Source organism: Vanacampus margaritifer, chromosome 16 (genome assembly GCF_051991255.1).
Source record: "Vanacampus margaritifer isolate UIUO_Vmar chromosome 16, RoL_Vmar_1.0, whole genome shotgun sequence".
Lineage (NCBI taxonomy): Eukaryota > Metazoa > Chordata > Actinopteri > Syngnathiformes > Syngnathidae > Vanacampus > Vanacampus margaritifer.
Window position 1 is genome coordinate 18,697,763 of NC_135447.1, and position 16,473 is coordinate 18,714,235.

The 16,473-nt window shown below is 38.0% G+C and overlaps 1 protein-coding gene across 8 annotated transcripts in view; it reads left to right on the forward strand.

Moving 5' to 3' along the window:
• LOC144036736 (uncharacterized) overlaps nucleotides 1-16,473 on the forward strand; it is a 62,429-nt gene that overhangs the window by 14,899 nt on the left and 31,057 nt on the right. For 4 of the 8 annotated variants that reach the window (XM_077547589.1, XM_077547591.1, XM_077547590.1 and 1 more), the window contains 2 exons: nucleotides 6,704-6,851; nucleotides 7,029-7,170. In XM_077547589.1, the coding sequence (XP_077403715.1) occupies nucleotides 6,704-6,851; nucleotides 7,029-7,142 (262 nt within the window). In that variant the 3' untranslated portion in view covers nucleotides 7,143-7,170. Of the gene's footprint in view, nucleotides 1-19; nucleotides 815-6,703; nucleotides 6,852-7,028; nucleotides 7,171-16,473 lie in introns of those variants that run through there. The other 4 variants (XM_077547596.1, XM_077547597.1, XM_077547593.1 and 1 more) reach the window with 1 other exon arrangement.

Genomic DNA, 16,473 nt, shown 5'->3' on the forward strand with positions numbered 1-16,473 from the left:
TTCTCTCTCATGGCCTCAGATCCCTGAGGCTACCTTCACATACTCACATCCCGGACTCCCGGAGGGCCACAGCTGTCTCCGCTTCCTGGGGGTCCTTCTGAGGGATCATCATATACTGACCACCCGGCGGTAGTGGCCCCAACGTGCGTTCAATTGTCTTAACAGTCAATGATCTGATACATGGAATACAACAACATCCGCATAACACCATGATAGCCTGAATGCTCTTTCATTTTATTACTTAGCGTGCGCAGACCCTCCAATGCCTTAGTAAGGCGACCATCAGGAGATGTATTGTTGGGGATCAGAGTACAACACTGCTCCCCAAAAATACCACACACTCCTCCTCTTTCAGCTAACACCATATCTAAACTCATTCTATTTTGGAATGCCATAAGAGACGTGGCTGCTAATTGCTCGTGCACTGCCTGGAGTGCCGAGGTGGTAAAGTTCGCCAATCGTTGGACATTATAGTGGACATAATTAATCCGGTCCACATTTTTGTTTACTGTAATAAACAGAAAAATACTCTCCCATCCTGCCGCCACTTGATCCACCAATTTGTATTCATCAGGGACCCCTCTCGGAACTCCAATTGCATCTATGTATGTGGGGTCTCCTGCATTCAACCATTCTTGCATGTCCCTTTTCTTCCTCCCAAGGAAGGGGATTCTTCCCCACTGTCTAACTCCTTCCCAATTTATCCTAGCCATGTCTAATGCTGTCACACTAATTGGCATGATCAGCGTTACTAGGGCGCACTTACCTGAGGCATTGGGGGAAGCCTATCGTACAACACTCTCTCTCCACACCACAGCCAAACATCAGCACGAGCGAGAGGTATTCCTGCTGGCAAAGACACATTTTCATTACACCATGACTCCTGGATGTTTCCAATCCCAGGGCCACTCCCATGTAACTTTCACCCAAGTGTTCACCTGTGTCGGTTGTTTACACTTCAGATTTAACAGTAGTTGTTGTGTCTGTGTCAGCGTCTTACCACCATCTTGCTCTGCTTCATACCATACCGTTCCATTACAGGAATGATACACCATCACTCGTTCTCCTTTCGTTCCATCACTTCTATCATCCCGCACCATATGTTCAAACGCTAACATAGTCCACACAAAGCACAAGCCTGCAAACAAAATAGTCAATAAAGTTAAACATTTGCATCGTCGTCGATTTTGTTCAGACACTTCCGAGTCCGATTTTGATCCAATTCTTGCCATCGTCACATTCCCTATCTTGACCTGCCCGTCCGGGCAGTCAATCTTTAAGCTCACCATTGGCAGGCACAAAGTCTGGGGCCGGGCGCAACTGTGAGTAATGGTACCACTTTTGTCCTTTAATTTCAATTCTCATAATCGCTTGCACCTCATTTGGGAGGCCGTTCAGCATCGCCGTCCTGAACATCATCTCAGCTTCAGGGTAGCTGTCTGGGTGTTTACCTGTGGTCTCAATCCACAGCTCCAATGCCTGAGCATAATGTTGCTCTTTGTCGTACATCAAATTTCTGTATTTTTAACGCTGGTTTCTTATTATAGCAGTGTAAATCATTTAAAAACAACATCATCTTAACTCAGAACTATTCATGTCCGGCCGGGCCATGAACAGTCTGAGAAGAGATTTATACTAATACCTTAAATAAACACTGCAGTTCATTTTTAACAACTTGTCTCATGAAAAAATGTCACCCAGGTGTGTCAATGTTCCTTCCACACCTAAATGGCATATTCCATGGGCTCTAGAAATTATACTTTTCAATTGTTTCTTAAATGGAACATACTTACCGTATTTCTGCTATAAGGGTCGTCTTTTGTCATCTTTGTAGAACTTATTTTTCCTCCAAGTCAAATCCTCCCCATTCGCTGCCTGTAAATTCCTCACACCAAACTTCATTCTCACATCAGACTTCCTTTTCAACCATACACAGACAGACCAGTCATTCTCACATCAGACTTCCTTTTCAACCATACACAGACAGACCAGTCATTCCCCCATCTGATAAAGATCAATTTTGATCATTTCAGACCTGAATGTGAAAACTGCAGCCGCTTCCAAATTGCTGCTTAAAAAAAAAAACAGACACCTTGTGTCCTGTAGATTAGAAAAACAACCAAATTGTGCCAATTTGGCCAACACCAGAACTATAAAAAGATCTCCAGCTGAGCTAGCCAGGAGCCATAAAAACAAAAGCCTTTGAGGCAAGAGTTTGTAATGTAAATTTGAATCCTGTTCAGGCAACTTTAAGTGAGAAAAACAACTCAAGCAGATGTAAATTAAGATACTGCAGCGGAGGACTTTTAGGGTCAGGAAGAGAAGAAAATCTTTTTTTTTTTTTTTTTAAACAACCCCCTTAATCTATTGCAGGTCACAAATCTTCCAAATATCTGCCATCTCAACTAGTAAAAGAAACGAGTTATAATCAGAAAAACAAAACAAAATCCCTACTTTAAACCAACCAAAAAGTATTCTTAAAATGCTAACTAACCTCACCTCTTCTACAGAGTAGTGGGGGCTTTGTAAAAACACAGCAGGGAACTTTGCCTTTGTGCATTCCCCGTGGAATCCAAAGATCAGTGCTGTTGAGCTTAATCAAAATTAAAAATTTAACCAGCAAATTCGCCGTAAGTGTTCCATATCTGAGTCCACTCTGAGAAGCCAAAGTTATAAAAGAGAAATGGGGAAAAAAAATAGAAGGCCAAATTCAACAAGCATCGAACAACGGAAAATATAGTATTTAAGGATTAGACTGAATTTTGTACTACCCTACTTCACATAAGCTGTTCTCAATTTCCGAAACTGCGTTGCTCGAGATCACATCTCCTTTCTGACATAGTACAGAGTGCAAATGTCTACAAACAGAATACAACATACGACCTCAGGCACCAAACTCAGATGATTCCAGAACTTTGAGTCCACAACTGTAGTTCATATTCCTTCCTGTCCTTGTCGATCAGGGCAAAGTTCAAAGCGGGCACTGGGCTTTGTGTACTGGAGTTCTCAGGAAAAGTTCATCATGGCAGAATCGATGATAATCCTGTCTGCTCAAAAAGTTGCTGGACATTATGCTCAAACAATGCATAAGAGTCATTGAACAGTCACAGGACGAGCGGATTTACAGTGTACCATCCTTTTCGCAGTCCGTGTGGTCACTTCCCCCCCCGAAAGTGACCATTGTTCAGTTCGCCTTCCACTCTGAACATCAAGCATAGCAGGAGAATGCTGTTCATTCCATTTCCAGCACTTTTTGGTTGAGTCACCCAAGTGAAACACCTTTCAGTTAAAGATTGAACCTGCCTGTAACATTTATACACTCGGAACAGACAGAGGGAGATGAGATCATAGCAAGAGAACACTGCTTGTTGTCATTCAATTTCCAAGAAAAAATAAAATAAAAAATTCCCCCAAAATATTTTGTTTTCCAAACCCCTAATTTATTCATTTTGTGGTTTCATTTGAATTTGATCACTACACTATAGCAAGTAGTAGTACTATATTTACGCATATGTCTACCATAGACATCTTCATTACGTGTTACCTCAAATTTAAGAAAATGTGACAGCTGTCAGTCACCCTGGCCACTTGGATGGAAGTCCTTTCCAGACTTCTAGAATGGGACTCAGATAAAGACAAAGGTTAAATCATTTTCACACCTACGAATAAGTTATCAGAGATGCAGGGGAAATATAACAATCAAAAATGAAAAGTCTATTTCAATTAAAATTTGGTTTTATTACTTATTCAACTATAAAAAACACGGATCTGATTTTAAAAATAATATGATAGTGGCCTGTAGTTAACACCTAGACCTCTATATCCTTCCGCATAACAGGAACAATTTGATTTTATGACTAGAAGACCCCTGCTATTCACACACACAACAGACTACAAGTCTCCCAAATGGAGACAATGGGAGAGAGGACTAAACTTATCACACCCCCTGTCCTTTTTATTTAGTTTAATTTAATTTTAACAGACAACAGTACAAATCACCACCTTCTTAAAACAGCAGCTCACGGCCCCCATCCTTTCAAAATATGCAGATTTCCTGCTTACCATTCTTTTTCACCCTTTTTTGAGGACAAAGAATTTTGGAGGGAAAAAATTACTTTCCACCCGTCTTTTCTTTCTTTCCTACACTTACAAATCACTGTCTCAAACCAACTTACACTTCCATTCACTTAACTTCTGCACTTTTCTCATCTCCACAAAGGCAGTGAGGAGAAACAGACCAAATGGCCATTTTGATTTCGAAAATCTCGCTAGAACATCACACAACACACCTTTCCCATAATTCAAAATTGTTGGCATCACATCCACTGGGGAGGGAAAGGCCGCCCTCAGTTCCCGAAACAACGCCTCCGCGATCTCCGCCAGGGGCGTTTCTCTCCCCAGCTGGCGGGTGCCAGCAGCCCCCTTGACCTGCTCTCCTCACTATCGCCCCTCCTCTCTTCCTCACTCAGCGCTCTGAGCATCTGCCGCTGCTCACGTAACATCACCTCACCTTCCTCATCACTCTCCACTTCCCCCTCGCTGTGATCAGCGTTGCTGGGCGTTGCCTGCCCCCGTCTCTGTGTTCCTGTCACCATTTTCTCTATCATCCCTCTTTCCTCAGTCTGCACCTTCTGTCCATCAAACAACTTCCCCTGTGCCTCCTCCCTTATCAGCTTCGGAGTCCTCTTATTCCCTGCACTAGTGGTGCCCCCGTCTCCTGCTAACACCGCCCCTGACGTGCGCACGGGCGACTCACTCCCCCGCAGCCTTTTCCTCTCATTATTCACAGCCCGTTCGATCAACTGTATTGTTGCTGGCGTCATCCGTGACCCGTCATCTTCCACATCTAAAACCATTCTGCCCCCCAAAGTGACTACGGGGGCCATCACTGATGCCGTCGGATACGGAGGGGGCGCAAATACATACTGTCCCGAGCTCGGCAACTGTGGATAAACGCCTCTAAAACATTCCGCCTTTTCTCCCTTATCAATCACTTCATCCTCTCTCTTTTCCTCTTTCTTTTCTTCTCTTATCGCTGCCAGCGCAGTCGCAATAGTCGCCAATTGGTGAATGCCCCGTCTATCATTCTCTACATCTTTAACTTCTTTTCCAAGTTTATGACGCTTTCGCCATCCGACTCGGCTCTGTTCCTCCTCCATATCTTGAATATTTGCCAACATTCTGCTCTCCTTTTCCTGTAACTGCCGCGCTAACTTCGACATATCCCATGTTCCAGGTTCTCTGCGAAACAATTCATCCTTCTTTAATTTCCGAAACAACTTCTGACACCGGTCTCTTTCCTTCTTAATTCTCTTACTTTCTATTCCACTAATCAACTGTGATTCCAGGTTAGCGTAATGACCATTAACCTCCGACCAGACTTCAGGGGACCCGAGACCCTCATCACACTTTCTCTTCTCTGCCATCCTTAAATCCACTCGCGCGTGTCCTAATCACTTCTCTTGCAGTTCAATTTTAGTTTTTACATTCACACCGCTTCCACACTGATACGTAAATCCCAGATTTTAAACCGTATCGATACGTAAATCCCAGATTTTCCACCGTATCTAACCACGAATAGTTGCGACCTATTCTAGTAGGTAAATCCCAGATTTTATACCCTACTAATGTCTACACTGTTACACTTTTACGCCGTTCCGCTCCTCCTTTCTCTTATAATTTAGCGTTGCCAATGTGCAGAATTTGAAAAGGAATCTGCTTACCTTATTTGACTGTGGGCCCAAGAGAAAAGACGGTCGGAGGTATGGCTTCTTTATCAGGTCGTCACCTGGTGTGGACTTGGATCCCAGATCCTCGAGTCCCAGACTCTTGTGGTTTTTCTCGAAGTCCCAGACTTCTTTTTTACCTCTCTTGCATCACGTCAGGGTCACCATAAATTGTTGGAATTTATTTCTATATTAATATAAATTTAAGTTAATAATCTGACTCCAATTTGTGACCTTACCAAACTATCACCCATCCAACAATAGCATGCTCGTTCTGCAATAGAAAGGTATCAGGAAGCCGGCATTTTCACACACGAGTGGATTTATTCCTAACACTCAAATCTAATACATAACAGCTGGGGTCCCGGGTCCCTACCCATACAATTCTATACGTCTCTGTCTCAAGCAGCCAACGTAGTCTCTTCCGAGTTGCCCCAGTGAATAGTTATACTACACAATATTTAAATGACACAGAAACAAAGGCATCCTGGCATTATTCTATTGGCTATGTGTTTTCTGCAGTTTAACTTTAGCTTGCTTTTCATTGGCCGATCTTCATCCGCAGCGTCACTGGGTGGCTTCTCCTGTTTTGTACTTTTCCGCCCAGGTGTAAAACAAATGTGGTTTACAACATACTTTGATCTTATCACGGCTCTGCATCTCCCCCTGCAATTAGCATCCTTTGTTGGCAACATTCCATTCCTAAAACGCCCACGTCCATCACACACATCCTGTATTTCACCCCCACGCACACAAACTCTTATATTCCTTTACATACAAGTAAGCTTTACGGAAATTTCTATTTACATTCATTTTTGCTCTGTAGTAGTTACATTTTTTGTCAGTATAAACAGCATATCGATTGTCACATTTTGCTATTTTTTTGTATGTTGTTAGAGCCTCGAATGTAAGACCCGTGAGGCTACTGATTCTGAATATGAGCCAACTAATACTGCATCCCGAGAAAATGTCCGTAGGGGAGGCAGAGGTGTGATAGGAGCTCGGCGCACCAGAGGTCGAGGGACACGTACAGCCAGAGGACGAGGCGGTTTACTGGACGATATGTCTCAGGATGACATAGCAAGAGTCCAAAATGTCCAGGCCCAGAGGATTGCAAGTGACCGGGTATGTTATCCTTTCTTACATGTACGTGTTTGATAGTTACATGTACATCTGATTGCAATAAAAGACAATTATTATTGTAATATTACCAAGTTGTAATGCTAGAAAGAGCAAGCACTGAACGCAATTAGATACTGATGAACCCATAAATGCTCATTTTGATTTTGGTTTGTCTTACAGGCTAGGATTCAGAGTCTAAGCCATGAAGAATGTCAAGTGTTGCTTGAGCGGTGTCTCAACCGTGAGCCCAGTCTGATTTTTGACCCCTGGACACCTCTAATGCAACTCCAGTAGAACCACCTCACCCACAACCACTGACCTGGTATGTACAGTGCTCAGCATCAATAAGTACACCCCCTTCAAAAAATACAACTTTAAACAATATGTCAATGAAGACAAAAACAATTTCCAAAATGATGACCAGACTAAATTTAGATAACATCTGTTTAGATTATAACATGAAAGTAAGGTTAATAATATACATTAGAGAACAAAATTTTCAGTTTTATTAAATATAAATTAGGGTGATGCAAAAATCAGTACACCCCCACATAATGTCTCTAGAGCAAAGACCAAAAAGCCCAAATTTTAGACTAGGAACGTGTAGGTGAGTCTCATAATTCATAGCACAGGTGTCAAGCAGACAGTTGAAAAAAAGAAAACGGTTTACCATTTCATGCTGTTAGCAATGGCACCACATGAAGGAGAAATATCACAAGATCTGAGAAATAAAAAAATTTCTTTACACGGCAAAGTTGAAGGCTACAAGAAAATCAGCAAAACTTTACTTATCAGTCAGAATACTGTAGCAAAAGTGGTAGAAAAATGTAAATAAGATGGAACTGTAACCATCTCACAGGCACGTCCAGGTCGTTCACGGATGGTAACAACTCAACAGCAGCGTCTTTTTTTTTTCTTTCTTTAAGGAGAGCTCAGTATTGTTCATTAGATTTGACATCAATTTGATTTTTTGAATTTGATTTGACAAAAATGTTTTTTTTTCTCATTTTTCTTTCTTTTTTTTTTAAATATATATACATATATATACATATACACGTATATATATATATATATATATATATATATATATATATATATATATATATATATATATATATATATATATATATATATATATATATATACACTTTTTTTTGTATGTGGGTGAGTATGTGTATGTGCGTGCGTGCGTGCGAGAGTGTGTGTATTCATCAGTTCATCTAAAGCCCATTAAAAAAAATCCCATACTAATATAATATAATAATAAATTGCCAAATGCAGAAACATCAATGTAAGTTATCACGATGTAGTGGCTCTCGCTAACAGACAGAATTAAGTAACCAGAATTAGGTTAAAAAATTCTATATACATAGACCATGTTTCTAAAAATTTTGATATTTGATTTTTATTTGAGGCAGATATTTTTTCCATTAAAATGTGATTTATGAGGAGGTTAGACCATTGGTCGATATTCAGAGTTTGTTTATTTTTCTAGTTAACAAGAATTGTTTTTTTAGCGATAGTAAGGGCTACAAGTGTAGAATGAAATTGTTTATGTGGTAAGTCAGTTGTTGTTAGGTCACCTAGCAAACACAAGTTTGGAGATAAAGGTATCCTACAGTCCAAAATAGCGGAAATTTTTTCTAAGACTTTAGTCCAGAAATACATAACCGGAGTACATAACCATAAAGCATGAACATAAGTGTCTGTAGTGTTTTGTAAACATTGGAGACAAATGTCGGAGTCTGAGAGTCCCATTTTCTTCATCATATATTGAGTAATGTATGTTCTGTGAATAATTTTATATTGGATAAGTTGTAAATTTGTGTGTTTTGTCATTTTAAATGCGTTTTCACAAACTTGAATCCAAAAGTCAGATTCCGGTGCTATAGACAAGTCTGTCTCCTATTTCGAGATGGGTAAAGACATTTTATCAGTATATGAAAGTAACTTATATATTTTTGAAAGTTTTTTTGTTGTTGTCGGAGAAAGCTTGTTAATATCTTTAGCTAAAACAGGCGGTTGGAGCGTACCCTGAAGTGTTGGAATTTTTTTCTTTATCATATTTTTAACTTGTAGATAATGTAAAAAATTTCCGTTTTTTATATTGTATTTTTGGAGCAAGGATTTATATGATATAAACATATTATCTGAGAAGAGATGGTGGAGATGTGTAATTCCTTTCTGCTCCCACACACCTAAATAAAGCGGTTGGTTGTTAAGTTGAAAGTCGGGGTTATGCCATAGGGGAGAAAGCCCACAGGGCTCCACTTGGGCTTTTGTCAATTCTAGTGCCTTCCACCAGGCAGTCACGGTGGCGGAAATCATTGGGTTTTTAAAACAATTATGTCGCTTAATCGATGTTGTAATAAAGAGTAAATCTCGAAGTCTGAGGTTATTACAATCCTTCTGTTCTAGTTCCAGCCAACAGTTAGTATCTCTGTTGGGTTGTGCCCATAGAACAATATATTGTAGCTGGTTAGCTATATAGTAGTACATAAAATTTGGTGCCTCTAGACCACCTTTGGATTTACTTTTCTGAAGAGTAGATAGACTAATCTTTGCTTTTTTTTTTATTCCAGTAAAATTTTGTAACGGCTGAGTCCAACAACTGGAACCATTTAGCCGTAGGTTTAAATGGAATCATTGAGAAAAAATAGTTTATTTTGGGTAAAACTTTCATTTTAATGGTGGCTATTCGTCCTATTAGAGCAGAGGTGGGCAATCTCGGTCCTCGAGGGCCGAAGTCCTGCAGGTTTTGGAGGTTTCTCACTTCCAACACAAGCTGATTCCAATCAACAGGATCGTTATCAGGCTTATGCAGAGCTTGCTGATGAGCTGATCATATATCAGCTGTGTTGGAGAAGGGCAACATGCAAAACCTGCAGGACTCTGGCCCTCGATACCCACCTCTGTATTAGAGAAATAGGAAGATTATTCCAGCGCTCCAAGTCACTATAAATGTTATCCAGAAGTGGAGAAAAGTTTAAATGAATTAAATCAGTTAATTTAGGTGAGATTTTTATGCCTAAGTATTTTAAATTACCTACAGGAAATGAGTAGTGTGGGTCCTTGCTTGCAGGGTTCCATGAATTTTCTGTAATAGGTAGAAGTGTTGATTTTGTCCAGTTAATAGAATAATCTGATAACTGTGAGAATTTAGTTATTAAGTTAAATACTTCCCCTAACGAAGTAGCCGGCTTTTCTAAATAAAGTAAGATATCATCGGCATATAGATTAATTTTATGTTCTGTTACCCCAGAGTGAATTCCTTGAATCCTTCTTTCCTGGCGTATGGCTAATGCAAGTGGCTCAATAAATATTGCAAATAACAAAGGGGATAGTGGGCATCCCTGTCTTGTGCCTCTCTGTAAAGTAAAGCTCTGAGATATAATCCCATTAGTAGTAACTGTAGCTTTAGGAGAATTATATAATACTGATACCGAGTGGATAAATGATTTCCCAAAGCCAAATTTATTTAAAACAGCAAAGAGGAAGGACCAGTTAACTTTGTCGAAAGCTTTTTCTGCATCCAATGATATAATAACTGCCTTTTTATCATGCCGCTGTGACATGCTAATAAGGTTAAAGAGTCTCCTAATATTATTAGTAGAGTGACGATCTTTAATAAAGCCTGTTTGGTCGCTATGAATGATTGTCGAGATTACTGTTTCTAGACTAGATGTGAAAGCCTTAGCGATAATTTTAATATCAGTGTTAATTAGTGAAATCCGACTGTAACTTGATGGAAGGGTGGGGTCTTTTTCTGGCTTTAATAAACGTTTAATTGCTGCTTTATTCATGTGTGGGCGTATGTAACCATTAGTTTTGATTTCTGTTACTACTCTTAAGAATAGTGGAACAAGCATTAACCAGAAGTGCTTAAAAAATATAGCCGGATAACCATCCGGACCAGGTGCTTTGCCATTAGGCATACTATCTAGAGCACTGTACAACTCGTTTATAGTAAATGGCGCATCTAACATATCTTTATATTCAGTAGTTAACTGAGGTATATTTAAGCTACTCAGGAATGCCTCAATATGCTCAGGGTTAGGCTTGTTAGTTTCTGAGTATAGGTTACGATAATAGTGATAAAAAATTTGATGAATTTCTTCTGGTGATTGTGTGCATTCACAAGTTGTCCCTTTAATAGCCGTTATAAGAGATTTTTCCCGATTGCGTTGAAGTTGGTTTGCAAGAAATTTACCTGATTTGTTATTATATTCAAAGTTGTTGTATCTCAATTGTTGTATTATAAACTCTATCTTTTTAGTTAGCATATCATCTAACTGTATTTTTGTATTTTGTAAGTCAGTCCATATTTGGTTATTTGGGTTTATTGCGTACTCATCCGTCAGTTGTTTAATTTTAACTTTCAAGTCTTTTTCAAATTTTTGATCCTGTTTCTTTTTATAAGATGAATATGACATAATTTTACCTCTAATTACTGCTTTCCCAGCTTCCCAGAGAAGAGATGGCGATAGGTCTGAAGAGTCATTTATTTCCAAAAAGTCTGCCCAATCTTTTCTTATAATTTTGTTAAAACGCCATGTCGGTGGTGGTTTAAAGGTATAATCAACTTGTAGGGAAAGAGAGACTGGTGCATGGTCACTAATAATAATAGGATGTATTTTTGTAACAGTTTTATCAGCAATAGAGTTATTTGTAAGAAAATAATCAATTCTTGAAAAAGATGGATTTAAGACTGTGTTAAAGTCTCCTCCAATAATAAAAGTATAGTTTGCTGCTAAATCAAACAGCTGAGAGAAAAATTCATGGAAAAAGGCCGGATCATTATTATTAGGGGCATATAAATTACCAAATGTATATATTTTATTAAATATAGTCACCTGAATAATAATGTATCGGCCCTCTGGGTCTGTTATTGTATTATTTAGAGTAAAGAATACATTTTTATGTATGAGTATACAGACTCCTCTTTGTCTACTGTTATAAGGGGCAGAGTACGCTTGGCTAAAATTCTTATGAATAAGTAATTTTTCTTCAGATTTTTGTAGGTGGGCTTCTTGTAGGAGGCAAATATCTGCTTTTAATTTTAAGAGATGGTCTAAAGTTTTTATTCTTTTTGCCTGTGAGCGAGCGCCACAAACATTCCAGGAAACCAGAATTAGTTTATGCATACAAACAATATAGACTCAGTCCTGTGTATATATCTGTATAGGCCATTTGTTAATATTGGCATGTTATAGGATAGAATCAAAGTGGTTAGGTGAATTATGTAATTTGTGTAAAATATGAGGTAACGTGTAAGTAAATATAACAGTGAAAAAACGGGTAGGGAGGTGAAAGTGAAGGAAGTTAGCGGGGGTTTAAACATAAAAATACACCAGTAACTGGTAGCCTAAGTGAGATTAATTGTTTAAATATACTTTAGATATAGTTATGTATTAATATTATATTTATAATATAGCCTAAACATAATGAGTAATCATATTTTAGGTTTTATAACCACATATACAATATATGTATACATCTAATAATCAAACAAAGTTTAGTTCCACCAATGCCAATTAGAACAGCCAGGGAGTGGAGTTGGGGTTCCGGAATAGTTGGCCATCGATGTATAGCTTATCAACGACCATCGTAGTCCGTTTACCCTCCTGCCTATTTTGTTTCATTATAGGAAACAGTACCTTTCGCCCCTCATTAATCTCTCTCGGGAATTGGTCATTCATTCCAAATGAGGTCCCTTTGTTATTATTATATTCAACGTTGTTGTATCTCAATTGTTGTATCATAAACTCTGTCTTTTTAGATAACATATTGTCTAACTGTATTTTTGTATTTTGTAAGTCAGTCAATTTTTTGTTATTTGGGTTTATTGCGTATTCATCCGTCAGCTGTTTAATTTTATCTTCCAAGTATTTTTCAAATTTTTGATCCTGTTTCTTTTTATAAGATGAATACGATATAATTTTACCTCTAATCACCACTTTCCCAGCTTCCCAGAGAAGAGATGGAGATAACACTGGAGAGTAATTTATTTCCAAAAAGTCTGCCCACTCTCTTCTTATAATTTTGTAAAACTCTGCGTCATTTAGTAGTGAGATGTTAAAACCCCATGTCGGGGGTGGTTTAAAGGTATAATCAATCAACTTGTAGGATGAGGGAGAACGGTGCATGGTCGCTAATAATAATAGTATGTATTTTTGTACCAATTTTATCAGCAATATAATTATTTGTCAGAAAAAAATCAATTCTTGAAAAAGACCAGTGCACCACGGAAAAAAAGGTAAATTCCTTCTTAGTTGGGTTTTTAAGTCTCTAGCTGTCGACAAGGTAGAAACAATATAAACTCAGTCCTGTGTATATATCTGTATAGGCTACTTGTTAATATTGGCATATTATTGGAGGGAATCAAAGTGGTTAGGTGGTTTATGTGATTTGTGTGAAATGAGAAGTGACGTGTAAGTGAATATAACAGTGAAAGTAACGAGAAAGTTTCTTGTCCTAACAAGAAAATTTTCTCATCCTAACAAGAAAGACGAGAAAGTTTAATGAGAAACATATTTCAACAATGTCACTTAAGTGGCTCCGTACATTTGCTCTAAAAAATGTATAAAAACTTTCTATTTTAAATATTGCCATGATCCCAAAATGTATTTATAATTTTTTTATGTTGTTTTATACTAGAGAATACAGAAGGCTTTGATGCAGCCTCTGACCTGAAGAAGTTGCTTAAATCAATGGTAGGTATTTCTAGGGCCCCACCGATTAATCGGCCGCCGATTATAATTGGCCGATTATTGCCCTTCAAACATCTGCCAAAACAATTAACCAATTGGGCCAAATGGCCGATTATTTTTTACCTTAAAGCGTTATAAATGTAATCAAAGAAACCCGAATTTTCAGACGCTGTGAATGTACCCTGGATGCACCATTTTTTTTATTCCAAGGATTCAAAGCATTTATTTTCTCAAAATTCAAGAATGCAAACATCCAAGGATTTTTCTTTTTGTCTTAATACACATTTATACATGACATGGCACAAAATTCATTCCCGAGGTGTACCAGGTTAGCCCAGTAAGTCCCAAGACTTGTGAAAATAACACAAGATAAAAAATATAGAGGCTTGAATTTCACATAATATTTACAACATAATTTGTGCTTAACAAAAACAAAGTGCAGGGATGAATGGGCATGATGATAACATGACATTTTTAAGTAGTTGAGCAGCCTTACTAGTTGAATAAATACAAAGTTTTGAAATCACAAATTGTTTTAATCATGTTTCCAATCCAAATCAAATAATCGCCCAATTATGTACTCTAACCAAGTACAGCAGTTGTAAACAAGTCAGAATGGTTTTATTATTGACACATACATCTACGTATACAATAACCTTATGTACTTCATGAAATTTGTTGATAAGGTCACACTATGGATCGGTAATCTGCATTTTTTTCTGCCAAAAATCGGTATCGTCATTGGCCTGAAAAAATGCATATCAATCGGGCCCTAGTTATTACAAAAAACGGCCAGCAGGTGGCAGCAGAGTATAAGAGATCAGCCAGGGCCATTTTGCAACAAGCTCTTTTCCCCAGTGTTTTCAACAGGTTTGTGTACAATGATGAAACTTATACTATACTAAACCAAACTATATTCTAATGCTAATTGCTGCAAAACATAAACAGATACAAATATACTTTTTTCCTGATGAAAGAAGAGACTGAGATCAGTTCTTTTGGTAGGTTCCATGTTTTTTACAGCAATAGAACACAATATTCTGTGGGCCTTGCGAAATCTGTCAAAATTCAGTCAAAATAAAAGATAAAAGCCAGGAGCGAAGGGGGTTGCTTCAGTGAAAATGGCAGGGAGTGAATGAATTAAGCATTTTCCTTGTTAAGCGACATTAAGCTCAGTGTGCGCAACTATGGAGAAGACAATATGTCTGTAAAACTCTCAGATATTGGGGCAATCTTTTTTTCAGAGATTGATGTGTGTATAGGTATAGATGTGCACATGCATTTTGGTGGTGACAGGTCACAGTTTTCTAACATTAAACCATGTTAAGTTTTTTTTATTTAGAAGAAAACACAGAGCACTAATAAAAATATTGGGGCGATTTTTTTTGATATTTGAATTTGAATTTGATTGATGTGGGCATAAGTAGAGATGTACATGTGAATTTTGCTGGCGATTAGTCGTAGTTTTCTAACATTAAGCCACTTTAAGATTTTTCTCTATAGTGATCCCTTATGGGGAGGAAAAAGCTTGATGTCGAATCCAAATTACAGTGGCGATCAGAAATTGGAGATCGTTAGTTTGGAAACAGACCCTTTACCTTCTATCGCCTGCTGTGTTCACTGATTTAATAAAATTGCCGACTTTGCCGGAATTCACACTGGCCGCACGACCTATAGCACGACTTATATCAATGTAGATCCCTTACACTCTTATTCTCGTCCGCTAGCAGGCGTGTTTTCGTCATACTGGACTAGAACTACTTCCTGCTGCTGTGTCTAAGAATCATGGGAAATATAGTCCTTACTACACAGCAAAATGCCCAGTGATGAATTGACTCTCACAAAGTTGATTTGAACACTTTTGAGAGTTGATATAGCTCTACACTTTCCAGAGTAATATCAACATTTTTTAAATTGTGAAAACACTTAACACTGGGAGAGAGTACAGTATATTTTTAACTCACTAAGGAGAGTTACTTACCACTACAGGAGTAGACATTTAACTCTTCTCAGACACTCATAAAAGTTGACTCCTAAAAGACCTACCATGACTGGGACTCAATACCAATGGTAGCAACTGCAAGCTCTAGGCTATCCCGCCACATAATGTTTTGGATGTTATCAATACATTTAACCTCTAACATCTGCCTGTCACATTTACAGTAAGTTCTTTTTTTTTTTTTTTTTTTTTTTTTCTGGGAGATCTCAGTATTGATCATTTGAAATGTCATCATTCCTGACTATAAAAACACAACCATTAGTAACAAACTGCCAAATGCAGAGACATCAATGTAAGTTATCACGATGTGGTGGCTCTCGCTAACAGGCAGAATTAAATAACCAGAATTAGGTTAAAATATTCTATATACGTAGACCATATTTCTATGAATTTTGATATTTGTTTTTTATTTGAGGCCGATATTTTTTCCATTAAAATGTGATTTATGAGGAGGTTAGACCATTGGTCGATATTCAGAGTTTGTTTATTTTTCCAGTTAACAAGAATTGTTTTTTTAGCGATAGTAAGGGCTACAAGTGTAGATTGAAATTGTTTATGTGGTAGGTCAGTTGTTGTTAGGTCACCTAGCAAACACAAGTTTGGAGATAAAGGTATCCTATAGTCCAAGATAGCGGAAAGTTTTTCTAAGACTTTAGTCCAGAAATACATAACCGGGGTGCATAACCATAAAGCATGAAAATAAGTGTCTGTAGTGTTTTGTAAACACTGGAGACAAATGTCGGAGTCGGAGAGGCCCATTTTCTTCATCATATATTGAGTAATGTATGTTCTATGGATTATTTTGTATTGGATAAGTTGTAAATTTGTGTGTTTTGTCATTTTAAATGCATTTTCACAAACTTGAATCCAAAAGTCAGATTCCGGAGCTATAGACAAGTCTGTCTCCCATTTTAAG